The following is a 22,253-nucleotide window of genomic DNA, read 5'->3' as shown; positions in this document are numbered from 1 at the left end:
CTGCAATCCACAAACCACCTCAGCCGCCTGAAAGAGTCGATCTCTAGATGTACATTCTCTACAACAAACAAGTTTTCGTTCAGTGTATCTACGCCCGGGGAAGCACCAAGAGCCGCTCTGTATGTCGAGAGCCATGGGTCACCCCGGATGACTCACTGCACTGCACTGCGCCGAAAGAATTGCCAACTGGAGGCGTACTTCCAGATTATTCCACATCAGGCCCAAGAGCGTTCAGCAGCGTTTAATCAATCGGTTATCTCAGCTGGAGAGCACAGAGGCGCAGCTCCGCTTTGGGGTCACGGGGGTAGGCTACTCCAGCCATGGCTTGGAGCCACCCGTTGGTGACTCAACTCTGGTCTGGGTCACATTAGCGCCGAAGAGCTTATCTGCCACACTCGCTGAAGTGGCATGCAAATCTGAGTTGTTCAGATAAGCGAAGAGCAAGTATGTATGTACATATATAAATTTATGTAAAATTTATTTTATTTAATTTTTTATTTTTTATTTTAAATTTATGTAAATTTGTAAATTTTGGTGTTTCGAAAAAGGGTCAGAAGTGAAAAAAATGTGTGTTTCAATCATTCGGTTTATTTAAATGGTTAGCTTTTACCCAGGTGTGTAGATAACTATTATTATCAATTCTTAAGATACAACACAAAATTATGGGTTATTTTAAATATAACGTCTCTACTTAAAACGACTGTGAATGAAGAAAGAACGACAAGAAAAACAACAAATATTTCGAGGCATGATGCTTGGAAAAGCCTCAGATAATATTGCATACTAAATTCGACATATTAGAATAAATTCTAAAAAAAAAAAATGGCAGCCCAATGCCATTTGAGTTCTTTGGTGACTCATTTTCCGGGGTTTTCCGGCCAGTTCCGCTTTCTGTCGCTGCTGCCGCCGTTCCACTAGAGCAAGAAACCCACGATGTCGTCATCGTCATCCGCCGCTCCCGCTGCAGCCGCTCCGCTCCGCTGTTGCTTCTGCTGCCGCTGCAGCTCGCAGCGATGCAGTGCCTCCAGATATGGTTGCAGCACCGACATCGACCGTCACTGGTGGTGTTGGTGCTGGTGCCGATGGAGTGGCGTGCCAGGGGCTGCAGGATGTTGTTGGTGCTGATGCTGCTGCTGTTGCTGTTGCACCTGCTGCTGGTGTTGCAGTTGCAGCTGCTGCGAGTGTGCGTGGGTGTTCAGGAAGGGCGTGAGCAGCTCCATGGGCAGCGGGAAGATGATGGTCGAGTTCTTCTCGGTTGAAATGCTGCTCAGTGTTTGCAGGTATCGCAACTAAGTGGAGAAGGAGAAGGAAGAAATGAAACCATTTCGGCCAGTTCCAAATGTCCGATGGGTGGATTCGGATGGAGACTCACCTGCAGGGCGGATGGACTGGCCGAGATGATCTCGGAGGCCTCGCGGAGAGCCCTCGACGATTTCATCTCGCCCTCGGCGGCAATGACCTTGGCCCGCGCCTCCCTCGCTGCCTCCGCCTCGGCGGCCATCGCCCGCTGGAGGGCAGTTGGCAAGGATACGTCCTTGCTGCAAGCGGATCATGGATAGAGAGGATCATGTCATGATGTCATGACTTTTGGCAGTGGGGCTACTCACATCTCCACGCGCTCCACCTTAACGCCCCAGGGATCGGTGGCCTCGTCCAGGGACATCTGCATGGTGTGCGAGATGGTCTCGCGTTCGGTCAGCAGCTCGGAGAGATTCCTGGTGCCGAGCACATTGCGCAGCGTGGTGGCCGCCAGGAGACTCGTCGAATGGCTGTAATTGTACACCTGGATAACCGCCTTCAGGGGATCGCTGATGCGGTAGTAGACCACCGCGTCCACCGTCACAGTGACCGAGTCCTTGGAGAGCACCTCCTGCGGCGGCACGTCAAAGGAGACGGTGCGCAGATCCACCGGATAGTAGTCGTCCACGCAGGGCAGCACAAAGAAGACCCCGGGACCACGGGCTCCGCCGCTGCGCAGACGCCCCATCCGAAAGATCACCGCTCGCTCGTACTCGGAGACCACCTTGAAGCAGATGAACACCGAGATGGGGAAGGTCAGCACCATGATCAGCACGGACACCACTGTGGCCAGGATCTCCACGCAGCCCATGTCATCGTTTTCAGCTGCAAGATTTAAAAAAGAAAGTAATTCGACATTGAGTCATCATGGAGCATTGATTGGTTAGTATGATGATTAGCTGGTATGATTGTTTTGAAACTTCTGCTTAGGACATTCAGCTCTCCCAACATTGTAATATTTATAACTACATATATATATATAAATATTATTAACTTTCTGAGTAAAACTGATGAAGAATTCGCGTAGTGTTGTGTATTTCCAGATGAAAACTGATCCCAATACTATGTACGAGTATGTACATATGTATCTTTACAACTGCTGGGCAAACTAAAAGATACAAGTTGCAGTTGGGTTTGGCAAATCGCTGGGATCTTCCCAAGGAAAGGCGAGCAGTGACTGACCCAATAATGTGCTTTCCAATTACCTATTTTATGATCCTTTCGAAATGGCCGTTGTTTGTTTGTTTACAATGAAAAGTGGCTTCGGTGATCGGCCTGATTGTTTCAATTGCGCCAGCATATTCCACGGTTGGTTCTGTTTTTTTTTCTTTTTTTTCCTTTTTGTTTTTGGGGCAATTAACTTGTACAAATTGCTTTTGATCTAGTACGAATGCCAGGAGTTCCATAAATACCCAGCAACGGGCTGTCTTGGCTTTTTATGCTCGACTAACTATGTACATGGCTGGGCATTTTTGTTTATGGCTATGGACCAGACATTGAATATGATCTCTGATTTCCACATCTCCACAACTGGCCATGTTTACGCCCGTGCCTGGCTGTTGCCCATGCCGCCGCTCTGTTTATCTCTCGAGTTTCGACCGTTCGATCCGATCCGTACCGCTCGTCCGTACCGGTCCGCACCGATCATCTCTATTTATTTTCATATGTCGGCGCACAGTTTATATTGCATACTTCATAGGTGGTCGCGACGATCGATCGATCGATCGGTCGATCGATGGATACGATTCAACGATTCACTTCGATTCACTGGTGATTCACTGACTCACCTCGCGCCTTGATTATGGTTTCGTATCGCAATCGCATTAATCGCACATTTGGCCGATTTATGAACTATGCATTATGAATGATTCTGGAGCACTAGGGTTCTGTGGGGTGGGTGAGGTCATGTGTGCGGTGGGAAAATGTGAAAAACTATTTGTATCTGGCAGTCAATGTGCGTGTATTTTTATGGGCTAAACAAATCGCCGAGCGAATTATTTGGCTATATGCATCTGGAAATCCGGTCCAAATATCAAGGAAGTCTTGGCCATCTGCGATCATTATTTCATTCACTTTTTAATCAGGCTACAAGTACTTCATTGTTTGGCTAAACAAAAAGGCCCAAATGTTTTGGCATTGAATGTTAATTGAATGAATGAATTAAAGTAATCAATAGTAAGATTCTCATAATCGCTTCATTCAGCCTTTCAGCAGATATATATCTCATATATCATTAAAAGTTACCTAGTAGTAAAATTAATAGAATGTCTAAAGTTGAATTGTTTTTTGTGCTTTTGTTTATAACACTGCTATTGAAACAATTAAACTTAATTCAATAACTAGTCTCCTACTTCACTTATTTTAATATAGTGTTTGTTAATTCCTAAGAATATTTCTCCACCACATCACAAGGTGGTGAAGATACAATATTATGATGTACGAATTCTTCACTTAATAAATAATAATTAAAAAAAAAAAATAAATAACTAGTCTGTTTATTTAAAGTAAATCGTTACGTAAATGGTATTTCTTATGCGTATCTTGATTAAGGTCATAAAAACTTTCGAATAAAAGTGCTCAAGTATTGTATATTTTCCGAATACCTCGCTGTTTGCTTTCGGTTTTTGGATGAACATTAATTATACCATTGTTTATTTGGCTATATCACGTTTAGTTCGTTTTTAACAAGGCGCAACACAAACTCAACATACCACTGATCATATTTTTAGACCTGCTATGATGTGAATGATTTTTAAGAAGTTAATCCGATCAATCTTAAATGGAATATCCCACATGGGGCTAGGTTCTTAACCCTTCTTCGCCATGCTTACAGGTCTTGAGTCCCTGGTAGGGCAGGGAGGGGGGCGGCGGGATGTGGACCGCATGCTGCGAGGACTGGTGCTGCGGAGTGAGCGGGAAGGTCTCCGTGGAGGAGGAGGCCTGTATGCCACCCGATCCTGGCGAGCCGACGTGCAGGCGGGCGCGGTGCTGATGCGGCGAGGCAGGATGCATTGCGGCAGGACACGTTCTCGGATCGGATTGGATCGGAGGGAATCGATTTCCACTCCACGGATATCAGACGGAAACTGGTCGAACTGGAGAACTGCACGCGTCCAGCGCACGTTTCAAAATGAGCACGCCAAGAACGAACACAAAGCCAAACGCAGAGGCAAAGACAGGAAGTATCAAACTATTCCAAATACCAATCGGTGTCCCGACTAGCAGTTACCATATAAAAATGAACTTTATTGTTGGATTTTTATATTTCATTCTTATTCTTCTTATATTCTTTCATATATTCCGATTACCATAACTATATCGTATAACAAAAATAATCTATATTCCTAAATTTGTTTTAACAAGAACATTCAATTCACTATGGCACACTAATTATTATATATATATAATGAAAGTTCATTGATTAACTATTTATTATGTGATCAATAGATTATTTGAAAGTTTAATATGAATAATTCTCTAACGTGTATACCTTTTTTGATTAATTGCAGCTAAAACTTCTCAAATCTTTGATATATTACCAAATGATTAACGAATGTTTCATTAATGCATTATACCCGCTGGATCCCACATTTTATTGGGTATCATAAACTGTATCCTAGACAGAGGTGAAAACGCTGGCAGCGGCAATCGTTCGGCTCATTTCACACATTCTCGTGGCCGAACGATTTTCCCGCTTTTCCGAATTTTCCGGCACACACTAAGGCATGCGGACTGGATCGTTTTGTTGGCAGTTTAGTTCTTTTTGTTTAAATTATTGAAACGAGCCACGAACAACTTCGCAGATGGAGATCATTTATAAACCACTTCATCGAGAGCATTCGGCAGCTCCTCGCTCGTCTTCCATTATTTCGTAGCTTCGTTGTGCGTTACCCATGTGGAGGTGGGTGGCTGCACGGAGGCTCCTCGTCTCCCATTTGTCTAAATCAAGACGCGAGGAACAGGCGCTGGTGATCTATTATCACCAAAGGTCACAGCTCCGGACGCACAACAATTGGTGCCCTCGAATCTCCAGGGGAATCTGGCCAGCGGAATGGAGTCGATTGCGTGTTCCCATCCATAAAGCATAAATGAAGACATTAATGGGTTAACCAGAAGATTTAGTGCAAGAGATTTGAATACACGGGGCTGGCAAGCATAAATCATGATTTACACTACCAAAATGAGTTTGGACAAATATTATAAAGGCAGAAATTGAATTTGGATTCTGTGCTCCTAACTACTAAGATATATACCAAAGATTTTAATCACATCCCTGTATTATTAGTTCTTAAAATATCACATAAATATGTTTTTATCTAATTTCCTTTTAATTCGTTGCTATCATTTTAACGAATTATTATTATTGTTAGCGTGAATTTCAAGACTGCGGTTGTTTGCATTTTACAGAATAAACTATTAGTTTTCTTTTGATAAGGTAAAATGATATCATAGAGGCACAAGTAGTGCCCGCGGCTCTTAATAAATAAACTCCATTTCCAAGTATATCATTTTTTAGCCGTGTTGCTTTATTGTAGTTGTTATATTGATAACAATAAGAAATATGTATATATATATATATTCATATTTATGTATATACACAGGGTATGCAATAAATTTGCTTGTTTCAGGCCGATTGCTTGTGTTTTTGGTTTCTGCTGATTTTTTTGAGTGAGTGCTGCTGCTTGGTTGCGTAAAGTAAATGCGAATAAATCACCTCGAAGCCTCGGCGATGGAGAATATCATGTGTAAAGGTATATATAGAGCTGGTTCGTAAGGCACATTACGGCTAGATTGTGGATGCAATGAGTGATTGCTAATTGCACTGACGCTGATGCTGATGTTGATGGTGGAGAGTCCGATGCGATTGGTCGCAGCCTTCGATGTACAGCAGCCTAAGTAGATATATGTATATATAGGGTACATATAAGTGTCGGTATCAATTTGATTGCTAACAAATGCCTGACAATAATCCAAATGCTTAAACTTAAGAGTCCACTCGAATTTAGTGTTGAAAATCAGTTGGTTTTAAATTCAATTTGGCCGCTCGGAAGGGTATCCTAGCCACGCTGCAAAGCGAATCCCTTTCTCCTCCTCCTCTAATTGACTGAGCAATATCATAGTTTTGTTTCGTCCTCCTGCCGCCTCCTCTGCTCTCCGCTTCTCTCACTCTGCTTTCGATCCGGAGACCTTGCATTGAATGCAAGCACGTCCAGTCGTGTATAACTTAAACAACTAATAATCATCCGAGTGCGCCGGAGGAGGCGTTGGAGCACCCGGAGAAGTGGCCGCCCTTGCCGCCAGCCTGTCGTCCGCGCCTTCGTCAGTCGTTGTACATGCCGTCCACCAGGAAGTCCATGCGACGGTAGTGCCTGGTGCTCCACATGTCGCGGAAGCGGCGGTACATGATGGTCACCACGCCGATGGCCAGTGGAACGGTCAGCAGCACGGTAACAATGGGTACCACATACCCGTTCTCCCCGTGATCGGCAAGATTACTTCCAGTAAGCCCCTGCACCACTGGCTCTGGGGGCGTGGCCAATGGCTGGGTGGGAGCGCCCTTTGTACCTGGCTTATCCTGACCCTTCTCCAGCTCCGCCATATCCTCCCCCTCCTGGTGTATATCGGTGCTGAAGACTAGCGTGGGCTTCATCGGCTTTGGCGTGGTTGCGATGGTGGTTGAATTGACAGCTTTGGTGGTGGCTGTGGCGGTGTGGGTGCTGTTGGTCGGGGATATTGCCCCGCCGTTGGTGGATGAGTTGTTCGGCTTGGTGACATCCTTCATGGACTGGCCCTCGGTGACTATGGCTGATCCTGCAGCTGGCTTCGCCGTGGTGGTGGTCGTGGTGGAAGAAGTTGTAGTGGAGGTCGTACTGGTCGCCTCCTTGGCCGCCTTTTGCTCCACAGCCGGCTTGGAAGTGACCAAAGGAATGGTGGGCACTCCTGTATCGGTGTTTGTGAGATTTTTGGCTTTGCCTGCATTTTCTGCTGTGGCCGTTTCATTCAAGTTCTTGTCGTGTTGCAACACAGCTGCATCCTTACCCGGCACCAGCTGACTGGCAGCTCCCGGAGATCCAGTTTCCAATTTCGATCCTGCAATAACTTTGGCCTGCAGCACGTTCGTCGCATTGGCCACCACTGGGGCGTCCTTGGTGGCGGAGTTAGCTGTCTGCTTCTGCTGGCCCGAGACCAGGACAAGGATGCTCAGCAGCCACAGCACATGGAGCAGCTTCATTGTCGTCTGATTTCTTATTCTTATAAGAGTGAAACGTCGCGTCGCTTATATTCATTTAGTTGCACAAGTGATGCACCATAGAGAGTTTATCGATAACCGTCGACAGTGTTGGGCGTTTTGGCTAGAAACAGGTGAAAAACGTGTATCTAGTGAAAACAAAATTGGGTACAGAAAGAGAATTTATTTTAATGTTTTTTAGGAAGCACTTGACAAATGTTATGAAAAAAGAGCCGAAATCTGTTTCTCGTTAGTTAGATTGTTAGATTTATTACATAAACTATTTGAAAACAAATAATTATTAATGAGTACTGGTTGAGAAAAAAAAAATAGATTACATTTATTTAGTTATAGAATTGGTAAAGTAAATTATATTCGCAAAATATCAGAAATTCGTAAAAAAAAAGTACAAATGTTGCAAATATCCATCTGGGTACACAAACCTTGCCGAGTGGTGGCAACGCTAGTGTGACGGCTGCTGACGTTGCCACTTTCCAGCTGAGCCCATCCGTGTTTGCTTGCGTGTGTGTGTATTTGTGGTGCGTGCGTGGGTCTGGCGCATTAAATTTGGATTTTACTCCGATTTGGACCTGACCTGGATTCGGAACTCGGACCACGACGATGATGCGACTGGACCTGACGCTGGCCGGCCTCCTGCTGCTCTGCGCCACTGGCGCCAGCGCCTGGCACTCGGAGGAACTGGAGATCTTTGACTTGGTCGAGGAGGTAAACCGCAACTTCTACGAGTTCATGGGCATCAACCAAACGGCAACGGGCGCCGAGGTGAAGCGCGCCTTCCGCACCCTGTCCATTGTCCTGCATCCGGACAAGAACCCGGCCGAGGATGCCAACATCCAGTTCCGCAACCTCGTTTCCATCTACGAGGTTCTCAAGGATCCGTCGCGCCGAGAGAAGTACGACCGGGTGCTGAAGGAGGGCATGCCCAACTGGAAGTCTGCCCTCTACTATTACCGACGTATGCGCAAGATCGGGCTCTACGAGGGCGCCTTCATCTTGTTCCTGATTACCACCGTGGGCCAGTATCTGTTCGCCTGGGCGGCCTACCTCGAAAAGAAGTACACCGCCGAACAGGTCTTTGGCACCAAGCTGAAGAAGCTGCAGAAGAAGAACAAGAACATCGACATGGACGTAATCCTTAGCGAGATACCGATGCCCTCGCTCCTGAACACCCTGCCCATCCAGATCCCCTTGGCCCTGTGGAACCTGCCGCGCACCATCAAGAACGGATTCAGCAAGGCCAACGAGCTGAAGGAACTCGCCCTGGAGAAGCGCAGGCAGTAAGTGGCAGGGTTCTACTGGTTACCTTACGTTTTTGCGTTATTATAGGGCCAAAACATGCATGCGTGTTTTACAATTAGTCTTATTGTTCCATTGTAGTTATCTTCGGGTTGTACGATTTTGTTATTTCATTAAGCTTCTATATCGAAAGGTCCAGGCAGCGGAAGGATGCGATGTATTTAAGACGACCTCTCTTACTTTAGTCTTCAATATCTTAGTATATAGGGCAAAAACAGAATCTAATTCTAGTTTTGTATTGCATCAGATTTTGATTACTTACATTGCCACTCTTATCGTTCTTTCGCTGTGGTTTCTGTAGGTTCATTGCATGCAGAGTGATATCATTTAGTATTAAAAGTTGCGTAGTTTCTTATTTAAGTTGAAATTTTGGCCGTAGCCTTTAGTTAGCATTTAATATTCACAAGCTAGAAAAATTCTCCTAAATATATAGGCAATTCAATTAAGAAACGAAGGAAGAAAACGATATGTCACCATGCAAACACATTTTATGCTTTCCAAAAGAGGTGCTCATGAGTGCACCTTAGGATGACTTGCACCATTTGATAGGTTCCGAAGAAGGAATACTGTCAGTCTTTGTGTCGCAAGATAATCAAATGAAACTGAGCATTCTGTATCTTGATATGACCACAGATAAGGTACTCAAATTCGATTAGCGTAGAATAGCTAACAAGCTAACAAAAATCGTGTGGGAATGGTACCCAAAACTTTTGCTGTAGTAAGAAACTAATTGATTCATACTCTTTGCAACCACAGGGAGCTGGAGGCCGCCCGTCGTCAGGAGGAACTGGAGCGGGAGGCCGAGGAGCAGGCGCGCCTGCGCAAGGAGCACAAGGAGAATCTGCGCAAGCGCAAGCAGAACAGCAAAGCTCCAGAGAAGACCGAGGAAGAATTGCGCGGCTATTCGCAGATTCAGACTCGTGAATTGACCGATGACGATGCAGTTCGTCCAGCTTCCCAGAAGGTATAAAGCCGGCCCTATAGAGTTCCCTGTTCCCTAGTATATTAGGAACCCAACTAACTGCATGCTTTTACTTTTAGAGCACAGTGAGCGGCGGCTTCTGGACTGACGAGGATCTTACCGAACTGATTCGCTTGGTGAAGAAGTATCCTGGCGGAGCTGGCAGCCGCTGGAACACTATCGCCGAGTCGATGAACCGCAGCGTTCAGGAGGTGACCTTCATGGCGGCCAAGATGAAGGAGAACGGCTACCGCATTCCCGGCCAAACCGACAGCGTGGCCGAGGCTCTCGTCCAGGAGTCGCAGCAGGCGCAGCGTAAGGAAAAAGTGAAGAAGGCAGCCGCAAATGCAGGCGCTTCGGCCGAGAAGAGCATGCTCATTCCGGAGACCAACTGGACGCAAGAGCAGCAGCGCGCCCTGGAGGCGGCGATAGTCAAGTACCGGAAGACGGCCGGCGGAGACCGTTGGCAGAAGATCGCCAACAGTGTGCCGGAGAAGACCAAGGAGGAGTGCCTGGTGCGCTACAAGTATCTCTGCGAGCTGGTCAAGACGCAAAAGCGGGCCGAGGAGGAGGCCAACGAGCCGGACGAGGATGCGGCCGCCATCGAGGAAGAGCTCCCCGAAGAGGAGCCCCTTGCGCCGCCAGAACCGGAAGTGGCGCCAGCCGCCAAGAAGCTCAGCAAGCGGGAGCAGCGGCGCCGTAAGCGGGACTTATCCAGCGGCGAGGACTCGGACGATGCATATCAGTACGAGATCAGTTAGTCGGAAACCCGGCTCCCGCTCTGTCCTCCTGCTGCGGCAGCTCCTCGCGTGGCTCAAACCTAGATGTAATTGAATTTTTTTATACTTTGCATTAAAGACTCTCTGGCATAGCATTTTGGACCTTGCCAATCCTAATTCGCGGCCCGATCCTCTGCCCCTTCCTTTCCTTCTGTTTCCATTACCGTGTGTAGCGCTTATCTTATGTTTTGTACATAATTCTATATTGTAAACATCTAAATGTCGATTAATTCCTTTGCTAAGTAAACGAAATGTGAAAGGAAGTGAATAGGGAGAGAGTTTTTGATGGGTTCTTGCAGGGATAAAGCCATCGATGATAGATAAGTGGGACTTCGAGGTTAGTAACTAATAAAATAAAAATCAAAAGTATCAGAAGTTGACAAAGTTAGTAGGTGCATCAGCATAATCACTACATATACATAAATCATAAAAGCATTAAAGACATACGTACAATATTAAATCAAATTATTATGTACACAAACGCGAATATTTAATTATTACTATTGCCTTTCTAAGCCGTCGTTCGCAAACTTATCTTTTATGCCAATTGCAGCTTTAAAGCCATCAAAGTCAAGCACTAACCAATTATAATTCCCAGTTGTCTGGAACCTGTCAGCCATCAAAGAGGAGTTTCCCTTTCAGATTTATTATTCATCAAAACTAAGTTAAGCACTTTCGGCGGTTCTTGCCGATTTTTGGGAGCCTTAGCCCCAGTCCGCGACTAATCAAAGATACCAATTCATAATTAATGTGGCTGGCAGGCGGATTATTGTGGGGCTGTGTGTGTGGATAACCTTGGAACGTTTGGCTTTTAATTGCGCTCGGCTTACATTTGATGATTATTGGACTATGACTGTGACTCTGAACGCCGGCAACTCCTCGCTTTTGGTTGGCCAGTCCGGTTGGGTTGCTTATGGCCAACTCGATGCGCTGCCTCCTCCCAACTTGGTCACCCATCGAGTTTGCATTGAACTTAAAACGCTCGTGCACTAGAATCACCACACTGCGACAACCAGACCCACTACCAAGATCCAAGACTCGAAGCCCAAGAATCCAAGATCTAGAGCTCCGCACTCAAGTGTAGGCGCAGCAGAGCCCGTCAAACTGTCCACCAAAGCTGGTTGAAGTCGCTTGGATGACAACTGGAAACCCATTGCGAATCGAACTTCGAGCTGAATGCTCTTTGCTTCGTGGACGAAGGAACTTTCAGGAGGCCCCTTAAAAGTTTGATTTAAGTCTCAGGATATAACTAATAACACGCATTTTTCACACAATACAAGTGCTCTTTTTTAAATGTATTAAATGTATGAATGTACATAAAGTAGAAAAATACAATTAATAGAAAAATAATAATTAATACAATAATATTGTAATTATATTTTCATCATGCATGTTTATATGTACACATATCTACTATAAATATACTCGTATTAAAGTTTAAAAATGTGTCTTGCATAAGAGATATAATAAATATCTAAATAAACATCAAATAAATATGGATATATCTTATTTCTTAAAAATTACAAAATATTTTTTTAATTTTCCACGTTTAATTAAGTGTTGTTTTAATTACTTTCATTGAGTTATACTTGGAGTTACTTTTTAATTAACCCTTTTGAACTGATGCTAATGGAAATTCGTTGGTTTCCACTGCGATTACTTTGATAGGCCATATGTATAAAAATTAGTTTTTATGGCATAACCAGACCGACGAGCAACTGGTCCCCGTTGCAATTCAAACGAACTGATACGCTCGCCAAAGTGCAGCGAGAAAAAACAATAAAAGTGAAAAACCATTTCGAGCGGTTTGTCAGCGTTTCAAGGGCGATTTTAGTCGCAGCGCAGCTCTGTTGCATGTGCATGTGCGTACGTTCGTATCTACGTATCTCTACCTATTATGTCCAATGCCAATGGCTGACTGCAGCTGCCATTTGAGCACTTCATTTCCATTGAATTTCCATTTCGCATTTTGCATTTTGCATTTTCCATTTGGCGGCAATCGCCATTTCCCAGCTGACGCAGCTTGGCCTTCAACTTTAAGTTCAAGCGGCAAGTTCACGTGACGTCACGTACCCACAGGTGGGTCCAATTCTGATCATGACTCGGACTCGAATTCAGATTCTTCTGCGAACGAGGGAAAACCCGAAGACCAGACCCCGAGCAGAATAGAGACTGTGGACCAGAGATGAGAACCCAGAGCCCAGAACCCAGAACGATAATAACCAGTTTTTGGCCATAAGCCGCGCGTTTTGCTCGCGTTTCTCGGTTTGCCGACTTTAAAAACCTGGCGACTATATCGATATGGTGAGTCGAACTCACTCAGTCGAAAACGGAGTGTCAGACGAGGCGGTTCACTGATTGCCACTTAGCTAGCATTCAACTTACTTGTTAGATCAAGCGCGGACCTAGAAACAACATCACTTTTTTTTGTTTTAATCCCCATATAAAACATATTTTTTTTGTTGTTTGAGTTCGCGAGTTTTTCACCCAGAAGAGAAATGACAATCTATGGGCTGTTGGTGCAGATCATAATCGTTTGTAACTAGCCATCTGAAGAGTCCCACTTCCGAGGAGGAGCAGCCATGGCACCGCCCCAAGAGCAGCCGGAGGATGATATTATCACCAAGGTGAGCGCTCGACGAGATTGTGAATCAAAGCTAGCAATTGGCAGTAAGCAATTGGTTCTGGAAATACGGTCATCTGGGTTCTAGAGTGTACATTATGGAGAGTATAATCCATATGGATTGGGCTAGAATTCAAGTGATAAATGCGTCTGTTTACAAAACTATTTCTCCTTTTGTTGCTATGTAAAACAAACATTCTAGGGTATATGAGCACTAATAGTAATGAGTGGAGTGAATATTCATTGAATATATACCATTTCTGTAGAGAAATATTTGTTGTTAATAATTTATCAAAAAGAAAAAAAGAAGAAGAAAAAGTTATTTTTTATTTTTGTATGTACTTTTTATTAATGTGCTTTTCTTTCACTTATAGATAAGTTTTTAAATTTAAAAAAAGTATACAAAATTTAAAAAAGGGGTACTCCATGGTCTATTCATTGCCCACACATCTGGTGCTTATAGTCATAATTTAGCGGAAATTTGCTAATCACCACATGCAGAGCATCCGAATAGATGAAGTTAGCATTGATCTGTGGGATTGCTAATTCGCTGAGAGGTTGGTTATTTCCAAAAAAAAGCCGAGCTTGTGGGGCACGGTCAAGGCTTTGGAGCCGAAGACAATATAATTCGTTTTGAATAGCGAATGGTTAGCTAGGAAATCCATTTTGGTGGCGCGGAAGTAGAATCCGCTGCCAAACCAGTTGGCAAAGGGCTTGTTTTATTGGGCCTCCCAGTGTTTCCCATTAATCTGTGGTTACAACATCGCCACTCGTTTGCTAATTGGCCAGGCATACTCGTATGTAATTATAAATCCAAATACGAGGGAATTTGTATCGGCTGGAGTGAGTGAACTGCGAATGCATTTCGTGAATGAAAGGTTAGTCAAGGTGAGTTCACCGCTCTATTCCCCAAAAACCAAACCAAAACCTTGAGCGGAACTTTTGAACTGCGTTTTGGCTTTGGAAAAGGTGCCCCCACCTTAAAAAATAGTCCAAGATCAAACGAAAACAGAACAACGAAATTGATTAATAAAAAGAAGTGTGCTGGCAATTAGCAGCATCTGTCATCTAAATTAGTTTTTTTATTCAGACACTTAGCTCCATTAGCGATCAGCAAATGAAGGCTGCACTGTTAAGTGAATGAAGCCCCAAAAAAGTCATAACAATAATAAACAACTAAAGAGCTAACAAATTGAAGGGGGCTCCACTTCTTGGGGTTAATTGGGGTACGCTGATCTCTGATTATGTCGGCGATCTAATAAAGTATACAGTCTATCCGAGATCTTTCACTTTCCTTCCGCCAATTGTGGACAAAAACACCTGGCAAATGTTGCAATCCAGCCGAACACTGAGAAAAATAAGTTCACTTGCGACTAAGGGCCTAATTCAATTGAATACTGAAATAATAGTATATTCTATTAAACCTTTAGCATTTGTTTGCCATGCTTTTGGTGCTAGTAAATGGCTTTCTTGGTATGATGTGCACGACTTTGGTCGCAGTGCATCTACCTAAACGACTTGACCAGGCCCACGAAATTAATGCTGGCCATATGCAGAAGGGGACATTGAGATATGGGCCTGCGGGGAACGCCTCCTTCCATGCTCGTAAATAATAAACAATTGTTTTTGCGACCAAGAGATACAGATACACGAACTGCGCTTGTGGCGACTGCTGCCCAGCTAAGTGTATCTATAGCCATAATGCTACCTAGCCAACTGGCTGGCTCGGGAATATGATGACAGTCGATTTTTCTAGCCAGCTCTTTTGGCACTCGAGTGCCAGCACGAGTATCTCGACGTAAGTATCTGTGCCTTTGCGCTCCAGTATCTTAATTGTTACTGCGCTCAGCGTTGCGGAACGCCGATGTCCAAGGGAGTGGGTACTGGAGTTCAAGTCAGACAAGCCTCAGAATCAGAAATAGAATCAAAAAACAGTAGTCAGAAGCGAACTTGGCGTCAGATTCAATCTCAACTTCTAACTATCATAGACACTATCTCAAATGTAGTGATCAAGCATATGAGTACAGATATACCTGTGATTTCATCCCAAGACTATGAAATTGCTATAAAAAGAACATCAAATTAATTGGTGATTTTCCTACGTAGTCAAGTACCTACCATCTACGTAATTCTTTCTTGTAAAAAAAATATTAAATCCAGTTAATACGCCAAGCAGCGAGCAGAACAAAGAACCAAACCACACATCTGCCAGAACTTCCGCATATTCCATTTTGAATTTCAAATTCGGACAACAAAAAAAATGCCCACTCATCGTGCCCAAATAAATTAATAACAATAAAGTATTGAAGTTACAAATGGCAGCCGAACGAGAAGCTCTTAACGCTCAATTTGGCGCTTTGGAGCTCGATCGGTGGATCGTGACGAGACCCCTTCGCAATCCCCTCCACAAACAAGTGGTTTCTGTTGGCTTCGAATGCCATTGGAGGTCAAGTTCAGGGAACACCAGTTTATGGTTATTTTTTCCATCTTCTGCGGTGCCGGAGCTCAACGATTCGGATTGCAGGCGGAGGTGCCAAAGTATCTGATTGCTCAAGTATTTAGATACTTTGACAATGGCGCTTGACGCGAGCTGTTTGAATGCGATTTCCAATCGCATTCCAGGAAGTGATGATTTTCTATACCAAATTCAATTTGACGTTTTCGAATTTGAGATAATTGGGTTCTTGTTCGAAGTTAAATTCGGGAAAATACAATATTGTTCAGCTGAGTTAAATGCTCTTCAAGTTTATTTTTTCTTCCTGCTCATTGATTTTTATAAACTCAGATGTAGTTAATTTAAAAATTTGATTGATTCGTATTTGGAGAAGGCACAAAAGTAGGCACGTTTTTATAAACCTCAACATTGGATTTGGTTTGTAATCATATTAATGCTACCGGAACAGCAAGTTCAGTGAACTTGGTGTCTTGCCAGCTAAATATGTAAATTATATTTAAATATGACAATTAACTTTGGCAATTGCTTCACTAGCTTTTTATCACTTTTGCCGATTTGTTTTTTGGTTTGGGATTTCCAAAAACGAACATACTCGTAGTGTTGTATACGTAATAAATATTTAAAGGTATTTTCCATAGAGGAATCTACTTTTCATCACTATGCACATAGGTTTCAAGATATGTAAGTCTACCCAACATATATCATATATTTATCAATATAATGAGCTCAGTCCCATCTTTAATGTTAGTATATAACATAAATTATTATCACCCAGACCCATTTCGATTGTCTCTGCTTATTATTTCATGCACGATTTATATTAGATGGGTTCATTGTGTTTGCTCTTTTTGTCGCTTGTAACTTCAGAAAGAAGAAGGTGATACATATTTCTTGGACCTTGAAGGTCATCGTCAGCGGACTTTACAAGTTTATTTGATTTATGGTAATTAGCTGTGTGCACCTTGCCTAATTGCAGATACCCTCGATAATTGGATTCCTGAACTTGGACTGACTGGCGACAATTGGATGACTTTGGCCCCCCTTTTACCCCAAATTCGATGAGCTGACCAGCTGACCTAGAGAGCCAAGGCTGAAGTGCTGAATCATGAGAATTATAGCTAGAAATCTGTCATAATCTTACGGCTAACGACAAACGCTTAAATAAACCAGCAATGTGAGCAAAGATATTGGGTTCTTGTGTTTAAGTTCATTTCTTAATGCCCGAAAGTCGGCAATGGACTTTGCAGCCTTTGGGCTGCAAAATAATTTGGGTAATCGAATAATCAATCGAATGTACAACACTGGTCGGCAGTGACAGGACCCAACTGACATACTGCCAAGTTCCAGAGAGAAATGGGGAAAAAAACAAGTAGGTAATAATGACGGCACGGACAAAAAAATATGTAAAACCAAGCGACGATCTGATCTGTGAACTGGCTAGCATCCTCGGTCGGCAATTCGATTGCATTCATTGTCATTCATCGAAGATCGAAGTGAGTTATTCGAGGGGCAGCATAGATAGGGCTAAGACCCGGACGAAAACCAGGACAAAGGAGGATCGGGATCGGAAAGAGGAACGGGAACATAAACAGGTAGCACCGCGAGGCGAAGAGGAGCGGAGCGGTGAGAGTTGGAAGCTGTCCTCGAGGAACTCTTCCCGGAGGCAGAAGAAATGTTTTCGGCGGTGAAGCCGCTCTCCAAGTATCTCCAGTTCAAGTCAATACGCATCTACGACTCCGTCTTCACCATCCACTCCAGGTGCACCGTGGTCATCCTGCTCACCTGCTCGCTTCTCCTGTCCGCGCGCCAGTACTTCGGGGATCCAATACAGTGCATCAGCGAGGAGAAGAACATCGAGTACATACAGTCCTACTGCTGGACCATGGGCACCTACATCCTCAAGCAGGACACCTTCGGCGATCAGGAGCAGGCGCTGGTTTCCCCAAGCCAGCAAGTCTCCCCTAACACTGCCTTCTTCTCATCCGCCGCAACCAACGCACCGCAGTCATCGTCGAGAGTCCGCTCCAGATCCCACTTCACATCGAGTCTGCGCAGGATTGGCGAGTACAACGAGGCCTACGCGCGGTCCCTGTCGATAGCCGAGGGCGTGGGCCCCGAGGTCCGTGGCCAGACGGAGCGGCAGTACCTGCGCTACTACCAGTGGGTCATCATCCTGCTGCTCTTCCAGTCGTTCATCTTCTACTTCCCCTCATGCCTGTGGAAGGTGTGGGAGGGCCGGCGGCTGAAGCAGCTCTGCTCGGAGGTCGGCGAGGCGCTCCTCTCGGAGGAGACCTACAACACCCGGCTGCGCATGCTGGTCAAGTACTTCACCACCGACTACGAGGACATGCACTTCTGTTACATGGCCAAGTACGTCTTCTGCGAGGTCCTCAATTTCCTCATCAGTGTGAGTAGGGTTTGCGGCCAAGTTTGAGTCAAATACACCAATGGAGTTCAGCGGGAACTTCAATTTTGATGTTTTTTTTTTTAAATTAGGGAAGAGAACTTACAGAAGCTTTTTACATATATGACTTTAAACTTTTATGAACAATTTCCGTGGGTTTTCTTAAAATATACATAACGACTAACATTAGGACTTTCTTATAAAGCATACTAGTCTATAGGACATCTAAACTTTTGGATTTTGTATGGTAGTTTTTTGTTATCGAAGAACTAATATATCACAAGATATGGTTACTATTCTTAGCACAACTGTAATACAACTTATGGCATCCAATCCGCAGGTGGTGAACATAATCGTGCTGGAAGTGTTCCTGAACGGATTCTGGTCGAAGTACCTGCGCGCGCTGGCCACCATTCCGTTCTACGACTGGGATCGCTGGAACCGCGTGTCCTCGAGCGTCTTTCCCAAGATCGCCAAGTGCGAGGTGTTCAAGTTCGGGGGGAGCGGCACGGCGAACGTGATGGACAACCTGTGCATCCTGCCGCTGAACATCCTGAACGAGAAGATCTTCGTCTTCCTGTGGGCGTGGTTCCTGCTCATGGCCCTGATGTCCGGCTTGAACCTTCTGTGCCGGCTGGCCATGATCTGCAGCAGGTATCTCCGAGAGCAGATGATACGCAGCCAGCTGCGTTTCATGACCAAGCGGCATGTGAAGCGTGCCCTGCGTGACCTGACCATCGGCGACTGGTTCCTGATGATGAAGGTCAGCGTCAACGTGAATCCCATGCTCTTCCGGGACCTAATGCAGGAACTGTGCGAGCTGCGCACCTCCGAATCGGGCAGCACCCTGGAGAGTCCCGTCTAGGACGGCTAGTGACCAGGACCACGGATAGGATTAGGATCCCCAGTTCGCCTCGTCCTCCGACTGCCCACTACCAATTGACGTTGCCGTCGTTCGTTAATTCGTGCCCTTATCACATGCCTAAATCTGTATATTACATATATTTCCTCTCAATTCCTTTAAAAATTCTGTACTTCTATGTTTTAAGACAATAAGCGAGTAAAAATCTATTTTAGGTCACGCTATTTTGTAAAATATTGTAAAATATTCGTAGGAAGGCGTTACTTATACGCAAATATGCTTGGCAGAAGGGAGAAACCCGTGCATTTTCGGCTTTAGCTCAGTTATATTTTTTTAAATAGTTAATAGAATACTATCATAATATATCGTAAAACACATATTTTTCATACTTTTATATAATTCTTAAGTAATACTCTTCTGGCATTTTAAGTTTATATATACGAATTAACTTTGTGATGAGCCGCCGCTTCTACTTTTGTTATCTTTGTTGCTGGCATTTAATGTGCATTGTTTATAACTAGTTGCTGCCATAATTTCGTCATTTATATTTTGCTGGGACGATCCCCAAGCTCCAAGCCCCCAGATTCCCTCGATCGTCGTGGTTTCAGCATTGTTTTGCGCACATTAACAACGCAACTCGCTCGCATTTGGCCGCCTTCGCCACGCCACGCAACTCACTCACTCGCACTCACACTCGCACTCACACTGGCACTCGTTCAGGTGAATGAATGTAAATATTATTCAAAAGCCATTCGTGTGGCGTTTAATATGCCCCGCACTCACGTGGGGCATATCAGCTGGAGAACCCGCTTGCCGTGACTCACCAGCTGATAAAAGAGTTCTGCAGAACTGATTCTTTTGCTGCATTAGTAAAGAAAATGACGATCCTAACATAGTCTGAATGAGACACACCTCATTATCGCACAAGATTCCCTATCAATTTCTAGCGCTCGAAACTGATAAAGATGGTGATTGCGATTGCATGCATATGAATTTTGAATTGGTGCAGACAATGAAAGACTGATAAATAGTTAACTTAATTAGCAATTTCTGTTAATATTTGTGTCAACACGTTGGTTACTTTTGTAAATGTGACGTAACATGTTGATAAGTTCTTAAGAAAGGAAACTTACAGAAGAGTTTTCAGAAAGAAGAAACCCCAAGATAAGTCACAAAAATCACTTGAGTATAATAGATATAGCTATATAGCGAATATTTTATAAATTGTATTATAAAATTAATTAAAATCGATTACAACAATAATATAATATTTTAAACTATTAGCAGGTAACTAAAAATATTTAGGGTATTTTAAACAAATGGGTTCATAAGGATGCAGAAAACAGGATATATTTTCGAATACGGTGGCAAAGGGTAGTATGACCATAGTATGACCCATAGCATGTTCCCACTATATTAGAGGGTATCAAGACGTCGGTGACCCGCTTCCCAACGCTCCCCCCGATTCACCGCCTCTTTTTGTGGGGTCTCTCCCTTTCCGTTTGACGTTTGCGTGGGCTGTCGACGCCTCTGCCGCTGCCGCTGCTCCGGCTGACGCCGACGTCGACTGCGGCAGAGGTGCGGCCGGTGTTTCTGTTTCTTCAGCTTTTGGTTACATCTATGTACTATATGTATTTTATTTCCATATCTATAGCACCCCGTATTCCTATCCCTATTCACATTCGGTATTGTTTTGCGCCGCTGTTGTTTTGCTTTGGCTTTTCGGTTTTTGGTTTTCGGTTTTTTCGGTTTTTGGTTTCTGATTTTTTGTTTATTTGCAGTTGCCGTGTTTCTGGGCTTTCAGTGTGCCACTTGGCCACAGTTAGTCAGTCGCTCCGCAGTTTTTGGCTTTTAGTCGCCTGTCAACCGCCGTCCCTTTCGATTTGCCCACTCGGTTTCGTTGATTTGCTGTTGATTCTGAGCTGATTCCGAGTTGGTTTTAATGTGAGGCGATGCATTTAATTGAGCAGCGTACGTGACGATTGCATCTGCGCTTGCTGTTGCATCTTCGGCACTGCATCCATATCAATAGTCGGCTATCAGTGGCCACCTATTGGAATCGCCAATCCACTTGCTGCTGGCCAGTGAGTAACGCACTCGTAATTGGCTCGGCTGAGATACAAAATCAAGAGCAAACAGTTGCCACACACCAGTGGGTAGAGTTTTGGGATTTCCCAAAAAATATCTGAGAAAAGTTGTAACGCTGATAAAATACATATTAACTAACTGTAACTAACTGTCATATCATATAAGTTGCTCTGCCTAAATAGGTTTCCAAATAATAATAGAAAGAAGAGTTCAAGCTAATTTAATATTTTTTCGCACACTGCGATTTTCAAAATAACTTATCGCGTACTTGTTAAGTGCATGAATTATCTGATAGCCAAATATTTGCGACTTGGTATTTGGTCTTAAGAATTACATAGTATATACCAACACTATCTTTATTTCACTTTAATCAGAGCTGCTAAGCAGAAGAAAACCAGAGCAGTTGCATTATCACTGCTCGAAGTGCTCAACACTATTATTTTGACTGCAACTGTGCGTGTTGTGCGACACACACACACACACACCGCACACACAAATTTTAGCGCGTGATAAGCGACAGCGAAAACAACCATGGCAATAAAAGCAACAACACAACGGTGGGCAGTGATAAACACTCCGCGACAAGTGTGTAAAACATTTAAGCGCACAGTGGAATTGCATAATCTGGCCGCGGATTATTGCCTTATTTGTTTTCGAATGGCTATTTTCGGTGAAAGTTGTGATTGATAAGCCCCCTTTCTGTCATTTTTTTTTTTTTTTTGTTTCGTTGTCCAATTTGTGTCACTATTGTTCTCCATGTGGCATCTGGATTCGGGTTTTCGATCTATACAAAATGCTGCACATTGTTGTTTTTCGATTTGCATGCGGACTATGCGAAGAAAGCTCTCGATGCGGGGTAAATAAATATAAAAAAAGAAGGCACAGTGGTCGCTGGAAAAATCCATATTCCACTGCTAAGTCTGGGGTTCTGATGTTTTGAAAACATGTTCGGGGACAAATCAATAAATTACAATTTCTATAACCTTTAATAGCTTACCTAAAACTAGTTTCGAACGAAATGCGCAGAATGTGGGGGAAATTGATTTCCATAAATATAAATAATGTGTTCGATAGTATAATTAGTATAGAAACATCAAGAGCTAGACAAAAAATAAAAGGAATTGCCTACAAATGGAAATTTTTTTTTTTAATCCGGCCCGAAGGACCATATGGACGTAAAAAGCTTTAGTTTCTGTTTGGCTGCTCATCCGATTAATCGCTCTATCTAATTGTTTT

General features: G+C 44.0%; 4 protein-coding genes and 1 long non-coding RNA gene across 6 annotated transcripts; 3 read left to right on the top strand and 2 right to left on the bottom strand.

Annotated features, from left to right (window-relative positions):
- Positions 1-574: 574 nt before the first annotated feature.
- LOC117147320 (band 7 protein AGAP004871) lies at positions 575-4,396 on the bottom strand. Its single transcript, XM_033314171.1, has 4 exons — positions 4,131-4,396; positions 1,608-2,124; positions 1,373-1,538; positions 575-1,289 (listed from the first exon to the last, which is right to left on the bottom strand). The coding sequence occupies exons 1-4, from the start codon at positions 4,309-4,311 to the stop codon at positions 1,056-1,058; spliced, it is 1,098 nt and encodes a 365-aa protein (XP_033170062.1). The 5' UTR covers positions 4,312-4,396; the 3' UTR covers positions 575-1,055.
- A 1,408-nt stretch (positions 4,397-5,804) lies between these two features.
- LOC117147799 (dual specificity protein kinase shkD) lies at positions 5,805-7,630 on the bottom strand. The gene has a single exon (XM_033314848.1). The coding sequence runs from the start codon at positions 7,529-7,531 to the stop codon at positions 6,620-6,622; it is 912 nt and encodes a 303-aa protein (XP_033170739.1). The 5' UTR covers positions 7,532-7,630; the 3' UTR covers positions 5,805-6,619.
- Positions 7,631-8,038: 408 nt separating this feature from the next.
- On the top strand, positions 8,039-10,853 carry LOC117147764 (uncharacterized protein F54F2.9). The gene is made up of 3 exons (XM_033314789.1): positions 8,039-8,826; positions 9,602-9,809; positions 9,887-10,853. Exons 1-3 carry the CDS (start codon positions 8,150-8,152, stop codon positions 10,565-10,567), a joined length of 1,566 nt encoding a protein of 521 aa, XP_033170680.1. The 5' UTR covers positions 8,039-8,149; the 3' UTR covers positions 10,568-10,853.
- Positions 10,854-12,897: 2,044 nt separating this feature from the next.
- Positions 12,898-16,850, top strand: LOC117148288. Its single transcript, XR_004459891.1, has 2 exons — positions 12,898-13,212; positions 16,640-16,850. It is a non-coding gene; the product is annotated as an uncharacterized LOC117148288 (long non-coding RNA).
- Positions 16,851-17,006: 156 nt separating this feature from the next.
- On the top strand, positions 17,007-19,146 carry LOC117148532 (innexin inx5). Of its 2 annotated transcripts, none has more exons than XM_033315947.1 (2): positions 17,007-18,033; positions 18,408-18,498. In XM_033315947.1, exons 1-2 carry the CDS (start codon positions 17,336-17,338, stop codon positions 18,412-18,414), a joined length of 705 nt encoding a protein of 234 aa, XP_033171838.1. In that variant the 5' UTR covers positions 17,007-17,335; the 3' UTR covers positions 18,415-18,498. The 2 variants fall into 2 exon arrangements, with proteins under 2 accessions (XP_033171838.1, XP_033171837.1); XM_033315946.1 differs by having other exon boundaries at positions 17,009-18,070; positions 18,408-19,146.
- Positions 19,147-22,253: the final 3,107 nt, after the last annotated feature.

This window comes from Drosophila mauritiana, chromosome X, assembly GCF_004382145.1.
Source record: "Drosophila mauritiana strain mau12 chromosome X, ASM438214v1, whole genome shotgun sequence".
Classification (NCBI taxonomy): Eukaryota; Metazoa; Arthropoda; class Insecta; order Diptera; family Drosophilidae; genus Drosophila; species Drosophila mauritiana.
This window is presented reverse-complemented; position numbering and strand designations above follow the sequence as displayed.

Bases quoted from the DNA above. Each gene is read 5' to 3' on its own strand.
- LOC117147320 (XM_033314171.1), bottom strand. From the start codon at position 4,311: ATGCATCCTGCCTCGCCGCATCAGCACCGCGCCCGCCTGCACGTCGGC. The intron at 1,539-1,607 runs GTGAGTAGCCCC...ATCCGCTTGCAG, and splicing joins AAGGTGGAGCGCGTGGAGAT to CAAGGACGTATCCTTGCCAA. The intron at 1,290-1,372 runs GTGAGTCTCCAT...TTCTCCACTTAG, and splicing joins CCAGTCCATCCGCCCTGCAG to TTGCGATACCTGCAAACACT.
- LOC117147799 (XM_033314848.1), bottom strand. From the start codon at position 7,531: ATGAAGCTGCTCCATGTGCTGTGGCTGCTGAGCATCCTTGTCCTGGTC.
- LOC117147764 (XM_033314789.1), top strand. From the start codon at position 8,150: ATGATGCGACTGGACCTGACGCTGGCCGGCCTCCTGCTGCTCTGCGCC. The intron at 8,827-9,601 runs GTAAGTGGCAGG...TTGCAACCACAG, and splicing joins GCCCTGGAGAAGCGCAGGCA to GGAGCTGGAGGCCGCCCGTC. The intron at 9,810-9,886 runs GTATAAAGCCGG...TTTTACTTTTAG, and splicing joins TTCGTCCAGCTTCCCAGAAG to AGCACAGTGAGCGGCGGCTT.
- LOC117148532 (XM_033315946.1), top strand. From the start codon at position 17,336: ATGTTTTCGGCGGTGAAGCCGCTCTCCAAGTATCTCCAGTTCAAGTCA. The intron at 18,071-18,407 runs GTGAGTAGGGTT...TCCAATCCGCAG, and splicing joins TCCTCAATTTCCTCATCAGT to GTGGTGAACATAATCGTGCT.